The sequence below is a fragment of the Antedon bifida genome, chromosome 10 (genome assembly GCF_963402885.1).
Source record: "Antedon bifida chromosome 10, ecAntBifi1.1, whole genome shotgun sequence".
In the NCBI taxonomy this organism is placed as follows: Eukaryota; Metazoa; Echinodermata; class Crinoidea; order Comatulida; family Antedonidae; genus Antedon; species Antedon bifida.
The window spans coordinates 15,353,479-15,377,259 of record NC_136235.1 but is presented as its reverse complement, the minus strand read 5'-3'; the positions used below and the strand labels follow the sequence as shown (position 1 = coordinate 15,377,259).

The 23,781-nt window shown below is 31.8% G+C and overlaps 1 protein-coding gene across 2 annotated transcripts in view; it reads right to left on the bottom strand.

Annotated features, from left to right (window-relative positions):
• Nucleotides 1-6,975: 6,975 nt before the first annotated feature.
• The window catches only part of LOC144853695 (transducin-like enhancer protein 4), a 33,347-nt gene continuing 16,541 nt past the window's right edge, over nucleotides 6,976-23,781 (bottom strand). The window contains exons 10-22 of one of the 2 annotated variants that reach the window (XM_078711470.1): nucleotides 18,953-19,153; nucleotides 18,524-18,577; nucleotides 17,131-17,283; nucleotides 16,762-16,876; nucleotides 15,143-15,303; nucleotides 14,074-14,138; nucleotides 13,008-13,188; nucleotides 12,503-12,673; nucleotides 11,927-12,072; nucleotides 11,269-11,380; nucleotides 10,042-10,124; nucleotides 9,351-9,531; nucleotides 6,976-8,959 (exon numbers count right to left, since the gene is read on the bottom strand). In XM_078711470.1, the coding sequence (XP_078567596.1) occupies nucleotides 8,852-8,959; nucleotides 9,351-9,531; nucleotides 10,042-10,124; nucleotides 11,269-11,380; nucleotides 11,927-12,072; nucleotides 12,503-12,673; nucleotides 13,008-13,188; nucleotides 14,074-14,138; nucleotides 15,143-15,303; nucleotides 16,762-16,876; nucleotides 17,131-17,283; nucleotides 18,524-18,577; nucleotides 18,953-19,153 (1,731 nt within the window). In that variant the 3' untranslated portion in view covers nucleotides 6,976-8,851. The remainder of the gene's footprint in view (nucleotides 8,960-9,350; nucleotides 9,532-10,041; nucleotides 10,125-11,268; nucleotides 11,381-11,926; nucleotides 12,073-12,502; nucleotides 12,674-13,007; nucleotides 13,189-14,073; nucleotides 14,139-15,142; nucleotides 15,304-16,761; nucleotides 16,877-17,130; nucleotides 17,284-18,523; nucleotides 18,578-18,952; nucleotides 19,154-23,781) is intronic. The other variant, XM_078711471.1, reaches the window with a different exon arrangement.

Here is a 23,781-nt window from a genome sequence, read left to right as displayed (position 1 = left end):
AAAAATCTATCAGTATTTTCACTGAATTGCCGTGGTATGGTAAATCAATTTGGTATTAAAAATTATATTTCAACTCTGAATTATCCATTTATATATTAATAATGATATAACATATAAAATTAGAAATGATATAAGTCAATTACTTTCGGGAGCTGAGTGCACCGTCGTTTAAGTCTACGCAGCCAACAAAACTATTATGTGGGGTTATTTATAGATCAGACATTAGAAAATACTGTACAACTGTGTAAAACACAAATGGACGAGATCGCACATAAACTGAAAGAAACTTACCTAATAGGGACCTAAATTTTGATCTAAACTCATATGAAACAATTATCAATGTTAGAATATATGTCGACGGCCTACTATCCAACTGATTCATTCCGCTCATAAACACACCAACACGTATCACTAACTAATCAGCTACAATAACAGACAACATATTTACTAACTCTATAGCCACCCAATCAATAAAATTTTAATATCAGACTTATCAGATCATTTTTCAGTATTTTGTATAAACACGACAGAAATATTTAAAAAACCAGAGAAACAAAAATACATTTTTAAAGAACAAAATACAATACGGTGTTCACAAACTTTTAGTACAGAACTTCTAAATGAGCAATGGGAAGATACCCTAGAGTATTCAAATGCTAATGAGGCATACCATTCATTTGCAAATAAATTGCTACGATAGACAGGTGTTTCCCACTTAAACAAGTTCAAATAAAAACAGATAAGCTAAGATCCCCGTGGATGACCAATGGTATACAAAAATCTATCCTATCCCAAAATTGTATAAAAGATACAAATCTAAAGCAACACACAATAACAAACTAACATATAACCGATTTCGAAACTGTCTAACAAGTATTAGACAATGCAATCAAAAGAAACGGTAGTACGTGGAAAGTAATAAATAAAATATTATTTAGAAATAGAAAAATAAATATTATATACACTCAAACATATAGCACCTCTACTGACATAGCAAATGCTTTCAATACATGCTTTATTAATATATGATGATATAATGATAAAATATATTGTAAGTAGTTGTGAGATAATGAGAGTGGGAATATTTCCAAATCAAGTAAAAATTACAGACAACCTATATCTATCTTATCATGTCTATCTATGATCTATGAGAGGGTAGTGTACAATCAGACACCAAAGAAATTGATAATAAAACGTTCGTAATAGGGGTCTTCCTAGATCTGACTATGAATTAATATTGCTTAAAAATAGAGTTCTAAGTCTAAACCTTCGGTTTGGATAACTATTTTAAAATAATCATTATCGCTTACATCTTCACAAAGATTAGATATAATATGATCAAAAATTCGATAAAAAGTTATTCAAATTTCGAAAACTAATGCTATAATCGTTTATCACGGCTTTGGACCGATGATTAAAGCGATCGGTCAATCGGAAAATATTATATAACTCATTAATATGTACCTCTTCTGCTGCTTCTTCTTCTTGCTAATCATTCGTTTTTTCATGTTGTTTCCACCAACTCATCAACAACTTCCATAGCATCTTCATAATATGCTCTCTCCAAGGGTTCAATAATGACTTCGTCATTACAAGACTAGGCAAGACTAGGCAAACAAAGGAAATATATTGTATGAGTGGAAAACAAAGGGTTGCTAATTAAAGTCTACGTCAACGTATTATTAGAATGAGCAGAACAGACAAAGTAATTAATACTTATACTTTAGGTACGTATATGCATAATGTTTATCTAGTGAAAATATGTTTGTACGAATCCGCATCTTTTCCATAGTATTTGGTTTAAGATCGATTAACAAATAACCATATGGTTGGCGTGTAGCATCTTCAAATGCCTCCTGTAGGAACTTGCCTTTACCAGGGTACATTTGTTTAGATAAATTTGTTTTTAAATAAGACTATATAATGAGCATTTAAAATTATAGTACGAATTTCTTTTGATCCATAAACAAAATGTTGCATTATGAATATCACCGAAATGTTTCGATGATGAACTACTCTTTATCGCTGCTACATTCTGTCATTAAATCATCTATAATCACCAAATGATTTTTACTGGAATCGAAAGCATCTAATGTTTCAACAGGTATACCCTCTATAAAACTTTTGCTATAGATATTGAATTACTTAGTTCAGTAAACATATGTTGATATTCACCATAGCTGCACCATGCAAACGGTTTGTCAAAGTAATTATTTTGTAGTAGTTGTTTTTACAAATACTGGTTTACCACAGGAAGTTGGACCGCTGATCACAGCCGTGAAAGGTGTTACTAAAACTGCTATCCATAATCAATGTGCTACTTTTAAAGCTGAAACATTTATTATATTATATATATTATCTATTATACCTACAATTTCATTCAGTTTTCGTTAACATTTTATTACGACACACTATATTTAAACAACTCATTAGATTTGTAATATTTATTTCTCTTTTTACTTTAAATTGTCATACATGTAGTGAAAAAAAAAGAAAATACAAATTAGACATCAAAATAAATAATTAGTAAGTGACTATTTAGTAGAATGATACCTTTTGTAACAAAAAAAAACCAAACAAACAACACTATTACAAAAATATTAAAAGCTATATAAAAATAATATATATTTTTGTTTTCTTTTTTTTAAATGTTGATAAATATTTTTAATACAGTAAACTCATTTAAAACGTATAGTATTACATACAAAATGCTCAACAGACAAAGTAATTAATACTTATGCATAATATTTATCTAATGAAAATATGTTTGTGCATAATTTTTTGGTCCCCCAGAAACAAAAGTGGAGATATAATTTCCATCGTTAGGGCTATTTTTTCATTATCCAGGTTCAGATGTAAATACACAAGAATCGGTGTCGTAGTACAGCACACGGTCTTGCAACTTTTCCAATAAGTCGTAGAGCTTTAGCCTTGCTGTAGCAGTAGTAATCGCCATAACAACATTCACTTTCTTGTTTACCTTTACAAATTGTTGTACGTCTTCATATTTTATTTCTGCTCAATCATCATTGATAAAGTTCACATAATGTACAATAACCTTTGGGTCCAAAACCTTGTCATAAATGTCATTTGGTTCAGAGGTAAATAAAGTTCTTGTCAAATTTTCCCTCTGTCCAAATTTTCCCCGGAAGGAATTTAGCATAAGTTTGCCAATGATCGTAGACCAGCACTGTAGGCAATAGAGTCCTTATCGAGTTTAATATTTCCATTTGTTACGTAATCTTTAATGTACTTATCTTTCTGCTCATCCGTTACACACCAATCAGGCCATCCAGAAGCTTCTTGCTTTAATTTAAGAAAAGTATTAATATATCCAGAGAAAAGTCCGGGAGAAGGATCATCTGAGTTATATTCACTCTTCTGCTTAAAATTTCATGCAACAGTGACATTCCTAATTACATAGCCAACTTCAACAGCTTTCTCCGTTGATACCCATGTCCCCGTCAGGCATCTTTCATTTTCATCATGGTTGCATGATTCCTGACACATATTATCAACACATGTTCGACATAAAGGAAACGCAAGTTTTCCATTACTCCTATAAGGAAGAACAGGGTGAAGCAGCTTTTTTGGAGGATAACTGTGCATTGATTGAACCAGACCGTATTTGTACGGATAAAGGCGAACATAGATAATCTGCTCATCATCTTTAACTTGGTAAAACAATCTAGCGGCATTGGTTCTCCCTCCAAAAAAAGCTTCTCAAGGGTTAAGTGTAGGATGAATAGCAGGTACATAAAAAATGACGGCTAATTCCATAGGGGTTCAGGACTTCTTAATGTTGTTCCATTCATGCTCCCAAATTTCAATATACTGGTACTGAGGAAACGTCTGTTTCAGATAAGAAGATTTTCTTTGTGTTTGTAGATATGAATCTGCCATGCTTAGACCAGTGAAATGAGTTTTGTCTTGTGGACGATAGCACTTGGTACAGCCATGATATAAACATCCCATAAATTCAAATATGAAGTTTGGTTCAAACGAAGTCCCATAAACTTTATATCTACCAAAGCATTTCTCATTACCATTACGGGCATGATGAATGTGGATTCCACGTCGTTTTGATTCATAACTTAACCACTCCATACTGGCAAAAGAATGAGTCCCTGTTGTTAAGTAATCTGCTGGTGGAAAAAGAGCAACTGTATTCGGTTTCAAAAAGTTCCTAGAAAATACAAAATTACAGGCCGAGGCTATGGTTATTAAACGGTTAGAAAACGGATCGACCCCTTCCTGATCTATACCATTATCAAGAACAGTTACTCGTTTGAATATGTGTCTAAATGATAAGCAACAACGCCTAAGAATGTTCACGTCACTAATGCAATAATCAATTAATTGACTTTAAATCAAACATATCACCTCGCTTCTGCTCGTACCAAATAAGAAAATCATTCCGGGCCGATTCAGACATCTTGTCGGGGTCATACATCGAAGCATCGGGATATGGATCTACATAGTTTGCATTACCAACCGTGTTAAATTTATGAGGAAAGTAAACCTTCTTTACCTCTTTAATGCCATAGGTTTTAGGTAGTTTGGCTAAAGCCATCGGTAAAAATGACACAGAAAGTCAATTAAACGAATAGTAGTACCCTTAATTTTAGTAGAAAGAATCTTTCCACCATTAGTTATGACATCTGGAACAAAACCACATGAATACAAAGTAACTATCATAAGCATGATAGTTATGAGCAAGGCATGTAGTATTATGACCGTAAGGATATTTTTTCAATACATACTCACAAAACTGGAATCATGCGTCATCACCGTAAAATATTTTAGTCTTTTCCCCACAAACATCACGTTCTTCGGAATCTACATCATCGGTGATACAGTCTACACAGCATTTCTGTAGAACACAGAGATTTGTAATGTGTTCACCGGTCTCTTTTGTACACTCGAAATCGAAGAAAAAGAACTTCTCCACCGCATGTTTTCTTTCAATATCATTTTTATAATTCTTCTCCTTTTAATCCTGAAACTTAATCTTCTTCATGTAACACAAATGACTACCGTACTAAAACAAAGAACATTTCCTACAAAAATGTTTTGTGCAATCATTATAACGATCGTTTGGTTTCTTAATTGTACACAAATCCTCAATATTAACAGTATTCAAATTAACGACATCTTCTTCTGTATCAACTTCAACATCGTTATCATCCTCATCTCGAACTCTTTTCTGAAAAGATAAAAAAATAAAAAATAAATAAAAATACAAACTATATAATTAACACATTTAAATATAATATATTTTTTATTTTAATATTAGTGATTATTCAGTAATTTAATACTTGAGTTATTTACCATTCCTGCACCGTATTGCTGAACCATTTCATCATGCTCGATATCCATTTCTTCATACATTCGTTCTCGCTTGCGAATTAGGATGGGGAACGGAATCATCTCCAGCTACATCTGGCATACCAATTAGATTTGAATGTGAATTAATATCACAATTCTCAATCAGCATATCATTCTCCGCAACACACAAATCATTTAGTTTAGCACTGTGCGCTACTATACCCATTTTGGTTACAGTCGCGCACAGTGATAATAAATAGGATTTAGTTAAGCACTGTGCGCTACTATACTCATTTTAGTTGTATTTGCGCCCATTGATATTGAATAGGTTACGAATAAAATCAGCGATAAGTTTAGCACTGTGCGCTACTATACCAACTTTGGTTGTACTAGAGAACAGTGATAATGTATAGGATACGATTAAAATCACCGAGAAGTATAGCACTGTACCCTATCATACCCATTTTAGATGTACTAGTGCACAGTGATAATGAATAGGTTATGATTAAAAAAATCAGCAATAAGTCTAGCACTGTGCGCTACTACTACACCAAAATGGGTATAGTAGCGCACAGTGCTAAACTTCAAATTGATTTTTATCGTATCCTATTCATTAACATAGATAATGCCTCATATAAAATAAATAACAAGTAGTCCAGGCTAGATCCTAACCATGGGCACTTAAATATACAAACAGGTGAGTATATATAGCCAATACAGAATTAAGGTGTGGCCCAAGTGGCTTAACCAGCATAACAAACATAAATACAGTATAAATCCATTAATAAAAGTAATAAACTTAAAGCTTACCAAAGATTGTGCTTACTACTTCTGTACCAGAACATGTAGGCCTGTATTAACATTAGTATACTTTTCTGTAATACAATATTATTATTTCTTGAGGACACATCCACCTAGCATGGCTTTACAACTGTAACTGAGCTCCATAGTGAGCCACCTGGAATAGCTAGTACTTTAGGAACACAACTGGGTAGCCAAATTGATCCCTAGACTTAATAGGAACATATAAAAGTACCGAATTGGAACTTACAGGTATAGTACAGGGATTTTTGTCGAACACTTTCCTGTGCTATTGTGGATTCTTTCAAAAAATTTCGACCTTTCTATTTTTCGACATAACTGGTTACTACTGTATATCACAATTGATATACGCAGAGCACATTATATGATTTCTGTGAATGTCAATTTCAATATAGTAACTAGTTATTTCAACAAATAAAACGGTCAAAATTTGGTAGAATTTCGAAAACTTCCCTGTACTACTCCAGTACATGATTTTTTTCAAAAAATGGGCAAATTTCGACCGTTCTATTTTTTACATAACTGGTTGGCCATTTTTCTAATATTAAATTATGAAAATTCCAATATTTTGTCAATGTTTTAACAAAATTCCTCAACAAATGGGCAATTTCAGACCATTTTATATTCCATTAGAAAGTTATAAATGCCATATATTCTAGATGCAGCTAATGTTTTACTACTACAGGTACGTTGAAAAAGTAAAATTATTTCTTAGAGGGCGCCACAAATAATATTACAAGAAACTAAACCTACTTTAATTTCTTGTTTCTTTTATTTGATATTCTACAGTTTAAACGAAAAGGAAAACAACCAATGTACAACATCTTAACAAATGATTCCACGCCATTTATTCAGTTGAATGATCTCTTTTTGTGTTATAGCAACATGTACAGACTAGGGACTTTTAAAATGACACTAACTACAGAAAGAAAAGTAAAACAGTGAAAATAGTTTTTTGGTGACGTAATAACAATAATTGCTTTTCATATACAGTTACATAATGCCATTCGGGTTGTATGATTACGAATACAGTTTCAAGATGTCTTTTATGACGCACAATTAGCATTGTTTCTCGTTTACTTTCTTTTGAATAGAAAACAGAAATACAAACAAAGAAGCATAGGTTTTTTTAGATAGAGGACTGTTCCACAGGATTAGTTCCTACCCACCTTAGCAATCGGTTTCCAACGGAACCAACGGGTAAATAAAGTCTAAATGGGCCATTAGTAAACTTATGTTTAGCATTTTAAAATAAATTTTATTAGACTAGCTTAATAAAGCAAACAATTTCTTATTTTTTTAATTTTTACTTTAGAATGTGAATGTAGAATGCCCAGTGTTTGACCTCAATATGCTATTTCACCGTCCCTACAATTATTACATACAATTTTAGCTAATTCAATGTATTGGACAATCACAAAAAAATGTTTATGCGTCATTCTGAGACAATGTACGACTAAACGAAATAAGGACACCGGAAAACTATTCACAACATATTAACACACATAGTAACAATTGATCTTATTTACAGAAATTTTTACAATGAACATCACCTCTGCAGCTCACAACACAGCACTTCTCTACAAGAAAAAAAAAATAAAAACAAAAAACAAAAACAATAACATCTTTCTTTATCACTTAAATAACTATCACTCTTTTTGTTTTACTGAGGTAAAGAACTACATGGAAAAATGCATACTGGCATTACATCAATGTTGATTTCATGTTCTATTCAGGGTTTCTATATATATAACATCATATACAATTCTGTTACAATTTGCAAGGTTTCGTAATTACATGAAATACTGTTGATGATTTTCTAGGAAGGGAGTACTTACTGGCAACAATAATGCAGCACTAATTAAGTGCCACATACTACCCACCAATAAGGCAAGCTTTGCTTACCATACCAATAGGAAGCTATCAGTCACCGAGTGTTTACAATCTACCGATATGAAGTTAGCATTGCTTAAATTTACACCAATAGGAAGCAAGCATTAGCTAAATTATTATGTAGCTATGTCGACTTTCCACCAATAGGAAGCAAGCATTAGCTAATTATTATGTAGCTATGTCGACTTTCCATCAATAGGGATGCAAGTATTAATATCTAGTAGTGAGATTCATAGAAGTAATCCCTAAAACACAATCTAACTATGTTATGCTTTGTAGCATCAACTACCAACAGTTTGATTCAATTTCTGTTGCTGCACTCAAATTCTTGAATGATACAAACAATTTGTTTCAGATTTTGTCATCCCGATGATTTGCACATACTTTGGTTTACTAGTTTTTAGTCGCATCGCATCACACAATATTCCAATCTACACTCAAGGTGCTATGCAATTCCAACATCCACAACAGAAATCGCATAATAGACGGTTGCATGAAATATACACATATTCATATAAGTTCTCACAAGGTATACCATCATTTCTAAATAAATAATCGCTTAATATTTTTTGCTATCACCAGAAATTTTACATCGCATATGAAATCAAAGTTCTCAGCTGGAAGTGAGGAATTTCACACAAACATGTCCTATAATTTTTTACAAACACATTTCTTGACCAAATTCGAAAGTGTTTAAATTCACAAAACAGAATGGTTCTTGAGTTGAATTATATTGATTCGTTTCTTCCTCTTGAAATTCTACGGCTGTGATAAAACCCTGACGAAAGTTGTTAAGAAATTATGCACATCAATAAATAACTTCGTACAAAGTTGCTTTCTTGTCACCAGAACCAGTTACTATGTATTTGTCATCACCAGATATATCACAACTAAGAACGGATGAAGATTCTTTGGACTGGAAAAAAGATAATATAATGTATTTGTAAAGGCAAGTCAGAGTCAAAATCTAGCACAAATTTTTCAACACGTTTATATATGTATTGTCCCCCAAAAACATGAAAAATGAAGATTAATAAAATCAGATTTTGAAAAGACCATTTAGTAGTTTTGCGGCAAAAAAAAAAAATTGTTCACATATAAATAGACAAAATAAATGGTTAAATTCCAAAAAAACCAAAAACCCATTTGCTGGCAGCCAATTTGACTATTTTTTGCTTTAAATTCACTTCATTTTTAGGCCCTTGAAAATAACAATGGTACTGTTGTTAAAAGGTATCAAAATAGTTTAAAATGTAAACTCGCAATAACAAAAATGAATTGAATTATTTTTAAAAACAAACATTTACCTGGAATATGCTAGCCCCATAGGGTGTCCTCCATGCATTTAGTAGATTGTCCTTGCCAGTGCTAACAAACCACTTGCCACAATGGGCAAATTTCAATGATAATACACAGCTTTCATGTAGGTGAAGTTGGTATTTGTCTGGTTTACTGTGATGTAACACTTCAACATTGCTACTTTCCATACTGTAAAACAAATATTTATATTATTATATATTATATATATTATATTATATTTATTATTATTATTACTATTTAAAAGCAGTAACATACATGTCCCCAATTAAAGTAGATGTGTTATGTAGATTAGCTATGCTTTTCGTAAGTATTTATTTTATTTTTTTATTTTATGTCTTTACCAATAGTAAATGAATCACTGTCCTATCAGATAGGTGGTAATGCTCCTGATACAGGGGCTATTTTGTGAACCAGTTCACCGGGGTAACTCCTACTCTTCTCGAATAATGAACTGGGTTCTTTAAAGTGCACACAGGTTGTAACTGTGTACACTGGACCTAAGGTTTATAGTACTTATCCGAGAAGACTTGTTCCACCACCAGAACTAGGAGCGAGTCAGCCTCGAACCCTTGCCAATGTTGTTGGCTCTTTAGGTACAGTAAACGGTGCCCCTGCTTTAACCGCTCGGCCATTTGACTCGCTGTCATGGTACATAAAACTGTTAAAACAAGAGCTTACCCTACAGCAAGCCAGTCTCCGGTTGGACAGTATCCAAGCGAGAATATTTGTGATGTGAAATCATGCTGTTGCAATTGACGACCCTATTGAGAAAACAATAACAAAATAATATGAATAACTGATTTCTGTGACATCAGTAATTTCAGATTACATCATAGTAGGACAAAACAGGACCAAAAAAATAAAAGTGAAAATAATAATAATACTACAATACAGTGTATAAATAGAGATATCAAATACAATGAAAATATAGTGAAAAATAAAGTGTTCAAGCATTAAATATTAAAATTGAATGTCAATTGGTATATTTGACATCATCCAAGAAGAAAACAAAAATAGAAATTCAAATGAACCAATAACTATTCTAAAAGCCCACTAATACCTAATATTTATTTAGAAAGTAGGGTTTGTAAATAAATGTTTTTCCACTGCTAATGAAATTATACTTTCTAATTAGCTAATTATTTATGGAGTTGAAGGCAGTGATTTCTGCAATTATTCAACAATATAATTAGCATTATCATTGTCATGTATACAGAAAGACCAGCAACTGTTTATTAAAATGTATAGAGTCTAGCAAGTCTTCAAAGTTGTATAGTAGCATAGTTGTACTAGTCTACCAAGTGATATAAGCTGTATACAGAGTCTAGCAAGTGTTAGAAGCTGTATACAGAGTCTAGCAAGTGTTAGAAGCGGTATACAGAGTCAAGTGTTAAAAGCTGTATAGAGAGTTTAGCAAGTGTGTAAGGCTGTATACAGAGTCTAGCAAGTGTTAGAAGCTGTATACAGAGTATAGCAAGTGTTAGAAGTTGTATACAGGATTTAGCAAATGTCAGAAGCTGTTTACAGAGTGTAGCAAGTTTTAGAAGCTGTATACAGGGTCTAGCAAATGTTAGAAGCTGTATACAGAGTCTAGCAAGTGTTAGAAGCTGTATACAGAGTCTAGCAAGTGTTAGAAGCTGTATACACAGTCTAGTAAGAGTTAGAAGCTGTATACAGAGTCTGGCAAGTGTTAGAAGCTGAATACAGAGTCTAGTAAGAGTTAGAATCTGTATACAGAGTCTAGCAAGTGTTAGAAGCTGTATACAGAGTCTAGCAAGGGTTAGAACCTGTATACAGAGTCTAGCAAGTGTTAGAACCTGTATACCGAGTCTAGCAAGTGTTAGGAGCTGTATACCGAGTCTAGCAAGTTTTAGAAGCTGTATAGCAAGTGAAGCAATGACTTACCTCTCTGAGATCCCATGATCTAACAGTATTATCTAATCCACCTGTCCATAACTTGGTGCCATCAGGAGATATATCTATACAACTTGCACCATCTGTATGTCCCTGAAATTGTCTAATAAAGAAACCAATACAGGAAACATTACATATAAATTAAGATTAAGTACACCAAGATGGTTCAAAAAGTTCACACAACAAAAGTGGCGAAAATGCCATGTTAATAAAAAAAGATATTTGGATAAGATTATGACCATGGCAAAAAATATAAAAACATTATTATGACTGATTTGATTAGCTACAAATAGTTATGGTAACTTCTTTTCCATCACCTCATCCAATGAATATTCATTTCTGTGTGGGTATGTGGATAACAACAGGTTTGAAATAAAACATAACTATTATATATTATATTATTTTTGGGAGCAGGTCGATTTGTAAATTCTCAGCATGCTGGTGAGCTTGCAGGTCAATAAATCGCTAAAATGATTGGTGATACTGCATGTACTGTAGTATAAATTATATTATTTGCAATTGTTGAGACAATTGCTATATTCCACTTTGGTTTGGCATACAGAATAGTTTCCAGATCACGTTTGGCAATGTTTCAAACCATGTAACTATTTGTACAAAATTGTCTAAGTTGCAGAAGATAAAAACATACCTAACAAGTGTTTGATTATGCAAGTCCCAGACAGCAATGTTACCATCACTGCAACAACTAAAACAGACTTTAGAATCAGGGCTAATGGCCAAGGCATAGCAGGCTGGTGCACTGGACGTCAACTCTGCTTTGATTCTTGGTGTTGGCTACAAGAAAAAATGCATGAATGAATGAATGAATGAATGAAACATCAGCAGTAAAAGTGTGAACTTGTGTAACTATATATTTAAAGATGTATTGTCCCCAAAAACATGAAAAATGAAGATTAATTAAACCAGACTTTGAATATTTTATTTTGTAGTTTTAATAAAGTTAATCACCTCCGTAGAAAAAAAAAAAAATGTTTTCACTTATAAAATGACAAAATAAATGGTTAAATTCAACCAAAAACCCATTGGCTAGCAACCAATTTGACCATTTGTTGCTTTAAATTATAGTTTATACATTTTTTTAATCCAATTTTTGGTCAAAGTGGATAACTATTTTATAAATACAATACAATAATGACTTTATGACTTTACATAAAAAACAAAGAAATAAGAAATTTAAACTAAAAAATTACTACATTATACTTACAGCTGCTAAATCCCAAATTGACAGAGTGCTTGCCTCTCCTCCTACAAGTAACGTTCTACCATCAGGTAGCAACTTGCACGACCTAATGTAGTTATCTCGATTCAGGCAGTCCAACTGCGAGACTGGACTTTTATTACCTGGTTGACTAATGTCCCAGACTTTTACACAACCCTGTAAACAAATAATACGGTATGTCAAATTGAAAATAAATCAATAAAATGATGTCTGACATTTTTATATCATTCTTTTCAATTTCATAAATCATGAATTTTATAATTTCCTACATTTTGGTCAGTAAGACTTTGCATGAATACCAGGCTGATTTCAAAGATTCCTGCATAAATTCTTCAAGATTAAAAAATCAATATGCTGATTGTCGCAAGGGCTCTGATGAAAAGATGGAAAACTCAGATCTATTCCATCCAACAAGATTAAATCATCTTGGTTGCATCTGCTTGTATTTATTGATATATATACCAATAATTGTTTGTACTATTAATCTCACCTTTCCACCTGTATACACATGTCTTGTGGGGTTGCTTATCGTAACTGCACACACTACCTCACCATGGTTTAGTGTGTTTATCTGACGTGCATGACGGGGAATCATTGAGCCAATGAGAGCATCTGGTGGAAATGGTACTGGCTGCATTTGACCATCAGCACTCACATGAAATGAATATGCACTGCAAAAAAAAAATATATCAATTAAAATTATTTGATTCACCTAGCAAGTATTCATGTGTGTGAAGGAATGCTACAAACTCTTTTCCTATTACCGGTAATAGGAAACAACCCACCACGACTAGCACAGTCCTCATTGAGGAAATTCCTTGGATCAGATACTCTACAGTGAGTGAGGTGCCGATTGATTGAAGCATACATTTTTGCTTGTTAGCAATTTAATTTACTGTTTTAAATAAGTCTAAGCAAACAATACAAAACTCAGATTTATCATCATCTAAAATAATGCATAATATAAGCGCAAGTTATATTTTGATAATTAAATCTTTTTCAATTTGGCTAAAAAAACATCAATTGAATCACTTTGCCAATAAGAGAATGTGGAATATTTTCATACGCTTAGCCAAAAAGCGGTTGTACAGTGAAACTACAATACTGGAAATAATTGTTATTAAATGAAGATGAAAAACATTCATATTATTACTACTGGCAAGAATCTTGTGAGAAAAGTTATTTTTAAAGGTTGTTATATAAAGTATTATTAGAACAGGAAGAATACTAAAAGACAATTTACAGCTCATAAGTTCTCATATATAAGTTGTGGGATGTAGCAATAAACATTTAGTTAAAAAATAACTGCAACTGCATACCCTTACTTTATTGCTTAATAACTGAATATTATGCCAATAAAGTGACGAAAAACAATAAAACATGTCAGCTCACATCGAATATCACGAAAGAACAAAGAAAAATTATGTAAACTGACGACTATTAAAATATGTAGAGGAATAATTACAAAAAAACTGTGAAAATAGTTGTAAATAATAGATAACTGAATAAGAAAATAAATGAAGCAAGACTTTATCACAAACTCTAGCAATACTTACGGTTTTCCCCCTGGAATTCCCCCTATCCCTGATATTCTTGATGACTGGTGTTCAAAACTGTTAAACTAAAAAAAAAAAAAGATGTTGAATGAAAACAAGCAATGAATTTTTATTAATAGATAATGGTTTCACAATTCTTTTGTTTGTAGATCTAACAATAAACCTATATAAGTACAATATTATGTTATAACATTATAGTTGAAACAATATTATATATCTAAAAAGAATAAATAATGTAAAGTGAATTAAATTAGCAGACTGTAGTTTTTCTTTATAATCAATACTTGTAAATTTGTGTCCTTATTTGAAATGCTAATTCTGTATAAATTTAAATGTCTTTATCACAGTTACAGTCTTTTTGAATAGTGTACCAAGTTCTTTACCATACATTGTGTGTGCATACGACAAAACATCTCATTCAAATTACTGTACATGGCACTGAGAGTAAAGTATTTTGCATACAAGCAATATGGCAAAGATATATCTCAAACCCATGTCTCATTATGTTACTCCAATATCCATTACCATTCATTAAGGAAAAATTATGGTGCAATAAAAATAACAACTTCCTGTACTGGTGATTAAGTTGGTACCCACATAATTAACGCAAAACATGAACATCAATAAAAATAAGATGGCCTAAGTCGACAGTTTTTATCATAATCCAAGTATGATGTAAATGATGGTTGTTCATTTTGTCATTTTTACTTATAAGGAACAAAATATCCAGAACAAGGTGGTGCGCAGGAAATAGAAAGTATGCTGGAACTGAGAACCATAGCCATAATATTGGCAAAGGTTAAAAGTTCACTCACTTCATCATTCTGGTGGTAAAACGCGTCTTCTCGGATAACAACTATAAACCACAAGTACAAAAAATGCTTGGGTGCACTTTACAGAACCTAGTACATCTTTCGAGACAAGTACGAGCGTTACCCCAATGTACTTAGTTCACACACAACAACTATTGTGGACAGATGAAAGAGTACCTGAATCTGCAGTAGTCACATGACACTTAACCTAAACAGGTTTATTTGGGATGTATGATAATGAATAATAAAAAACTTACCCCCATTGGGCTGCGACTGTATGGATTTAATGCCCCTGGAGAGATGTTGCTATGAATGCCAGCTGCTGGATACTGCCCTGGTAGCTCTGGGTTGATTCCATGTCCTCCTTGATGCATAAACGGGTAATGCCCTGGTATGGAAGAAGGGGGAGTGTGTAATGCTATACCAAAGGAAAAGAACACAAAAATACACAAAACATTAAAACAAGACAAAACAAGTACTAAACAAAACATGCATTTATTTGTTACAATGGAAATATTGTTTATATTTAAATACAATCTATTTTGGTCTAATGTGCCTTTCAAAATGTTTGTACTGGTCCTTTATTAGAACAATATTGACTTTCTTATTAAAGATGCCAAAAGTTTAAAAATAAATATTGCTCTTTTGCTATTAATTAGTCTATCTTTAACTTTTTATATTTTGTAGTTTTGTTACAGTTTTTATAATATTTTATTTATCATTTTTTACCCTTTTTATATAATGTAACAGGAACCCCATTTTTTATACTATTTTAAAATTTTTTTTACCCTCTTTAATGTAACAGGAACCCGATGTTTACTTCATAGGGATTCTGTATTGTCTGTTTCTTCTGCTGAATGTGTCATTGTTTTGGAAAATATTAAATAAATTTCTTTTTTCCAAACAATGAAGGGTTATTCAGATTCATATCGTGCTTATTTTAAATATAAAAAAACAATGGCTTTAAAATAATCCATTTGTTAATATTTTGTACGGAAATCTTTAAAAACTGTTATTTTTAAAAAGTAAAAATCACAAATCAAAATATTTTAAAGTACAAAACAACTTTCTATTCAATTTATACAAAAAAAGTAAAGTAAAACAACTGGTCAAAACAAAACAAAAACTAATTCCAGATATTGGAACATAATAAGAGACTTATCACACAAGAATTTCAGAAAGTCAGATACAATTTAGCTTAAATGTATGCTTAAGTTTAGTGCATGTGAACACAGCTCAACTAATTATTGGTTTTAATACATTTTTCTAAATATTTTAGTTACTATATAAATCAATGTAAAAGAATGTTTAGATTATTTTACCGCACAGTGCAATATCAGTAAATCTTTTCATCTAAAGCCATACATTGCAGCAGTAATTTTAATGTCACATAATTAATCTTAATTTGAAAATGGGCATTTCTGGAGAACAAATAAATAGCAGTGTATTGAATAAGCACTGTGGTGAATAACCATTGCACTCAAACCCAAAGAAATTTATGAGGTTTGCAAAACTCTGACCACATACCTACTGAACTAGACTTTAGCAAAACATTTCTATGCATAAATGTATTTAGTGACGTGAATACATTATTACAACTAGATATCATATGATCTACATTATGTTTATTAAATGTACCCAGTGAGCACATTTTAAATCTCTCGTGTTGATGCACCATGTGTCTATGAGCAAGTGATGTATTGAATTCGTAATGCATGCAAAAATCGTCATGGTAATATGATACCATGTAAACATTATGCATGCACAATAATATTCTATTAGTTGAATTCATTTGAGTAGAAGCAATATCATGTATATCACGTTTGACAACATGATTATTTGTGAGAGAACACCTAGTGAACATATCACAACTTACCAAGTGGGGGTATTTTGACCTGTTTGTGACTGCCACCAGACGAACCACTTGGAGTGGGGGCGCCACTACTGGTGGGTGTGACTGACTTGGAAACTGGTGATGTTGGTTTATCATTCTAAAAGAAAGAAAGTAAGAGCATTTCTCAATATGAACAAAATATTTCGAAACATTGTCATTTTGATCTTTCATATAATAAACACCAAAATAATTGTGTTCTGCACTTAATCAAATTCCATACAAACTTTAAATTCTCTTTCATCACATGATTACAATGCATAGAGTATAATAGTATATTCAACAATGCAACAATAATGGCAGATTACTGCATTTAATAATAAGCGCTATAATAAAAGATATATTTCAACAAACCTCTTTAGCTTTTGATGAAGTTGGTGTACTAGCGCTAGATGATGCTATGCTGTTTGGTGTACTGGAACGCTCCTTTTTTGGACGATGTTTATCACTGTCCAACCTATCTCTAGGTGACGGCCTCTCGCCATTGGTTATTGGCGACTCTCGCTCCTACAAAGAAACAAACAATAATTATGAGAATATCATAATTGTGCATTGCATACTTGTTGTATTATTAAATTTAATTCATTGATGTAAACATTGGTAAATGTTAAAAAGATTAATGTAAAAGAAATTTACAGACTAAATTTTTATTATGTAACCTAATATATTACCATGACTCTTATTATTTATATACCAAACAAATGGTTTGTTAATAAATATTACCATAAAAACGTGTAACCTATGAGTGATTAATTCTCACAAGAACATATCCAGTTGGCTCACAGCAAGTGAGTAAGTAGCTAGCATCTCAATCTAAATTAAATTGGAGGTCATGCCTGCTAGCAAGCATGCAGTCAATTACAAAACATACTTGAAACGTAATCAACAAAGAGACCTCTCAGCACTAATGTCTTATCGGTTCGATCAAATGTTTTCACATCTACTTCGGATTAGTGCTCAATGAACCGTGACTGACTGGGGTAGGTTCTGTTATAATAATTTATTGATTTTCTCCACCAATCTTGTTGAAAAGTAATTCATCAATGATGGCTCACCATAGATATTAATTGGCTATGTTATATATTGCATATTTTTACAATCTTTTTTATTTTATTTTTTATTTAAAGGTTATTTTTACTGGCTCTCGGTTTTGTGTTTTATAATATATGGTATGTTAATTCTCTTTTTAAAAAATATAAAAAATAAATGAGATATGCTTCTATACGTCTTGAATATTCTAATCTATTTCATTAATTATCTTTTTTAATTCATTGTCTAGCGTATACTAATCTATGCGATAGTAATTTCCTTGTGCTTGTTATATAATTAAAGGTTCGTTAACAAGCCCGCTCATTAAAGCATCGCATCAATATTCATCGTCTTGTTGAATAGATTGCAATTTATGGTTTGGTTTTATCTATAATTAAATTTATGTCCTACTGTTTACGATTCCGATGTTTGGTATTGGATTACGCAACAAAATGTTTAAAAACAACTAAATATGCAGGTAGACAAAATGAGTGCGTTAAAAACGTGTTTGACCTTTGACCTACAGTTTCTCCATAAAAATAAATGAGTGAATAAAATCAGTCTATTTTGGTATAGAATGTAAATATAAAATATAAATAATGATTTATTCTTATTCTTTCCTAAACATCAATAGCCAGCTGATTTAAACCACTGTATGTATAATCTAATAGTATTGCAACACAAGTAAGTTGTTTTTGTACAAAATAATAATATTTACCTCATTAGCTACATCAACTACTAAATTTTCATCACTTTTTTCACCATCGCTTTCCTAAAATATACAAAAATTGAATGTTAAATACACACATTGTATTATTGTTACGTACAATATATTCATTTTATTAAATCGTTTCTGTCATCAAAAACATAGAAACAGAAGTGAGGGTCAAGCATAGCGATACTAAAATTAACCGGGAATTCAGCGATACTCCAACTCAAGCATACTACATGAATACATTTAATTCCCAAAAATTAATGAAATCATTAAAATGAGTATAAAAACATGAAAACAGCATAGATTGTCCCACGTAGAATCTGTATCTATCCGGAGTGGAAACCGCCTGTCCGCTCAAATTTTGTGTAAATGGTAACATGGATTCTATATTTTTTATTATTGGCCGTATGAATCAGTCAAAGAGCAACTTACTACCGAGTCTTTATCGTCTCTCTTGCGTTTGTTTTTGTTATTGACGTTCTCCCCAAGGTCATGGCTATTACGTTCCCTATCTCTATCTCTTTCCCTGTCCCTGTCTCTCTCTCTATCTCGTTCACGATCACGTTCCCTTTCCCGATCTCTGTTATCTCGGTATTTATCTGATGAATTCCTTCCAGATGGTGATAAGGAGTTCTAAAAACGAGAAAAAAAATTATCAAATTATTTAAATATTTTAATCAAAGCATTTTTTTTAAAAGAAAGATAGACAGAGTTCTATTGAGATTAAAATTAGAATGTTTAATTTAAATTAACAACCTGTAATTAAACTTTGATATATGGCTTGGCAAATTGTTCTTTAAAAGATGTTATTCATTTCTACTCTATAACATATAAAAGTTTTTTTATTATATTTTTTATTCAATCATAAAAAGTATTCATGGTGAATAAAAGCAATTTGCAGTAACATGTCTATTGGGAGAATATTATTCTTCCCATCTTCAAGTGAAATTAGTGGACGAGTGTCAAGCGAAAATGCAAGCACACGAAGAGTGGTACATAGATCACTATCGAAATGACAATAATGTGCCGTTACAGATGAAGTATTGTGCTAGAACTGTGACTATATGTGACAGTCTAGTGATAATTATGGTCAGCGCAGCTGACACGCTAATTGTATTATCGCATTCGAGAGAGATCGGCCGGCTTAAAAGGAATCAAACATCATGAACGTGTCACATAAGACGACCGTGATTTAAATGCATGGAGTATACGACAGACAAAACATTTTCGTTTGTACGTTGCGTTTATCATTAAACTTGCCAAGTAATAGCTCATCCAACCAAAGTCTTGTCAAATCTAATTTTTCAATCCATTATCGTTAAAAGGAAAAAAAAAACTGTTGACCACCAAGAAATAGAATTAACAGATTTGCATAACGCCATAAGATATAAATGACAACGTGCTTTCGTTAGTAGTATCGTTACATATAATAATAATACATATAATTTGGTATTGAGTTGGCACTTGTCATTCTTTGTTAAACTAGATCCAATTTTAAACTAAGTCTAAAGTTAAGTAAAAGTATATCTAAAGCATTTTATGAACAAAAGATGTGAAATATATGGACATGATGATGTCATATCACTACTATAATTGGCACATCACACATTTTTTTGTCAAATTAGTTTGATAGTGTAGACAGAGCATTAGACATACTTTTACTCAACACAGACTTAGTTTAAAATTGGATCTAGTTTAACAAAGAATGACAAGCATTATGAGTATCATCGTTAACATCATTCTCTCACCATCTGCCTACACAAATAATACACTCTCTGTCAATGTCCAAGCTTGGCTTTAGTTTAAACACTGGCTATACTCTAAGTAGGTAATTTCCTGCCTACAAAATTGAAGCATCTCAAATAGGCTTTTTACGGCCTAAGAACATACACTGGATATATATGCAGCCATAATCAATTTACGCTTGTGTGTTAAACAACAATATTACTAATTATAGATTTTAATTATAAATACTATATATTGGTCCTTGTTCAACCTACAGTAGAACAAATTATATGTCTAGACCGTCTTCATCTAACTATCAAAAAGAATGTATTAAATCATTTTAATTGAAATCGAATTTTATATTTCATTTACAGGAGAAGGAATAGGTGTGGCTGGTTACTTAAACAATGCAATAATCAATAAAACAAACATTTTGTCGAACAAATTCCACTATTTGTACAAGAAAGATAAAGTTACAACATATGCCAATCAAGAACTTTGAAATTGTTTGAAAGTATGGAGAAAAAAATTCTACAAGCAAACAATTCTAGCGAAAAGGTTATTATATGCAAGTGCCCAAAGCATAGCTGGTACTTGGCTTTATAATATAGTTTACCCAGTCAATACTCAATTAGATGCGTCTGCTTACACAGACCATTTGCCTGGCAAAACATATACTGGTTTAATTTGGCCAAAAAGTACATACTATTTGGTAAACACACTTGGCATATATGAACAAGGAGAAAGTGCAAACAATCTCATTTTTAGCCACTTGAAAATATATGGACAAACACGCCAGAATCAATAGTGACATGTCTGTCGAGTGTTTGCTGTGCGTTTTTGATTACTCCACAGGGGCCTGCTTTCAACTCAAGCCTAAAGCATGCTACGGGTTTCACTATCACAATTAGTATGCAATCACTGAAAGGCTGCAATAACAGTTCAAATCTCAAAAATAATTAATTAAATGATAATAAATGTTTTAAAAGGAATACTATCTATAACCATTGCAGTGTGTTACACGCCTACCTAGTTAAAACTATAATTACTGTAATACATAAACAATACAGCTAAATTTTGTTGTTCAGTATTTATTAAATATATCAAAGATTACCACAAAAACAATGAGTGATAAATTTAAATCCGTTCTACATCAATATATTTCAACTACTGTACTCTAACCGGTACTATTAACAAACATAGGCATACCCGAAAAAGCTATGTTGTTACGGTATTAAACACAATCTGCTCGCTATGGTAGATTCATGGAAATTGGTCCTAATCAATGTGACATAAGCCTAGCAGAACAGGAAAATTAAATTTTAATCACAAATTGAAAGAATAAATTATGAAGATTAGATTGCTTTAAATTAAAAAAACTACTCCACCTTAAATTTCTAAATAAAATAATCTCGATCGTTATTATGTCATTTATCTTTACATCTGTGATACGTAGTGGAGTTATTTTTAGTCAATGTTAATAGCTAAAGTATAGATTGCTTTCTAATATTCTGAAGTAGTTATGTATTAAGAATGTCATATATGTATTTTACTTTAAACACTGATGTATTTACAGTTTCTGATAATGCTAATAACCCAGTAAAAATACTTGCTGTGAAAATTCAGTTGACCAAACCCGTAACTCTAAAAATCCTGTCACGAAAACATCCACTGCTGTAGTAGTTTTAACATTTTTGTAATGTAACCAGAGGAGCGTACTATAAAGCAATTTGAAATATGATAAAGAGTATTGCTTTTATTATCATAAGCAATTAATGTTATTCAGCCAATACCTAGTATAATACTTAGTGACATTACCTAATGTAAGAGTGAGCCATCCATTTTATATCAATCTCTTAAAACTAGGCTTTTATATCAATCTCTTATATACCTAAGATTGCATATTTTTTATTTGCAAGTATAAACGAGCACGTCTTTTACTTTGAGCCAGATTTTTACATCGCTTGTCTCCGCAAGTCATTATATACGCACATCAAACATGCATTTCACATTCTGTGCTGTCATGTATGGCGTCTAACGTGCATGTTGACTGGACAGAAGAGAGTATTGTCCAACTTTCAAGATGGATACGAGTCAGCAGTGTAGTATCTATCATAAGGTTTTCAATTAAAATCTGGCCCTACTCCCTCGTTGTCATGTGCGATTCATGAATACGTGTTCATGAATCTTGCTTAGAATACTCTCAATAGTAATTATCATTTCACTCTAAGCATTGCAATCAATAAGACTACTACTACTGTACAATAACACTGTTAATTCCATGTGAACAGATATTACACATTAAAACATTTAGCCGGTTTAATTTTCTCAAACACAAATTATCGGGTGGTGCTATTTTTAGATAAGATGATTTTTAATCATATTTTTAAATCATAAAAATTGAAGTTTATATACATTTAGTATTTAATTTTTAAATTCTATTTGATTGTAATCGTTAAATAGTGTTTTCATTGCTATACCTTAGAATGGGATTATTATTATATTAATGATTAATTTAAGGACTTTATGGCAGCAACATCATATTGAACCATTCCAACAAGTCACAATATCTTTACATAAAAAAAACCAGTAGACTCTTTATTAAGGATCCACCTTTTAAAACAGAGTATATGGATGTCCTCTGAAGGGGTTGGCTGTAGTTTTAAAACTGCCTGTTTTTACATTTTACATAAAAGTGTCCCCTGAATAGGAGTGTCCAAAAGAAGAAATTATAATGAACTCCTATTTTTGACCAAAAATCATTGGGCCTAGCTTATGTTTTAATAATCAAATATATAAGCTTTGACTTGGATTGAAATCAGACGTTTATAATTTTAAAATATTCATATCATTGAGACGGTGTGAATTGCTAAATTAATTGATGGATGTAGGTGTGAGAAAACGATTAGGAATCTGTGAAACGACCGTTTTGTCTCTGGAGTATTGACGCATTTTGACGAATCAAAACTAAGAAGCCAATGTACAGCTGCATAAATAATAAAGAATGCAACCGTAGATGTCTCAAAAGAAATACATAATTAAAGCAATGATTAAAGAAGGGATAATAATCAATAGATAATGTACTGTGTAGTTTAATAATAACACAAACAAAATGATGTCAGTACATTAATACCAAAAAAATGCATGTAGTATTAAATTAAATTATGTAGAAATTTTTGAATAAAATGTACCACATAAATTTCCATTTTTATTAGTCTTCACATTTTTATCAATATAATTATTTTATCGTCGTTCTATATAACATGGTTGTTGCATAGTAAGATTTGATCAAACTTTAATTATGCAAAATATAAGCAGATAAATTTGTCACACAGTTTATTATCACTGACTGCATAGTCAGTAAACAACCTAGATTCTGTGCCTATCCATCAATCTTTGCCAGCTAGCTGCTCACTCATTTAAACAGAAATTTTGTTCATGGACACCATTGGCAGTTCATTGTATACTCAATTACTCTGCGCAAAGCGAGTCTCTTGCTTTTATAAACCCAAAATAATTAATCCAACAACACTTGG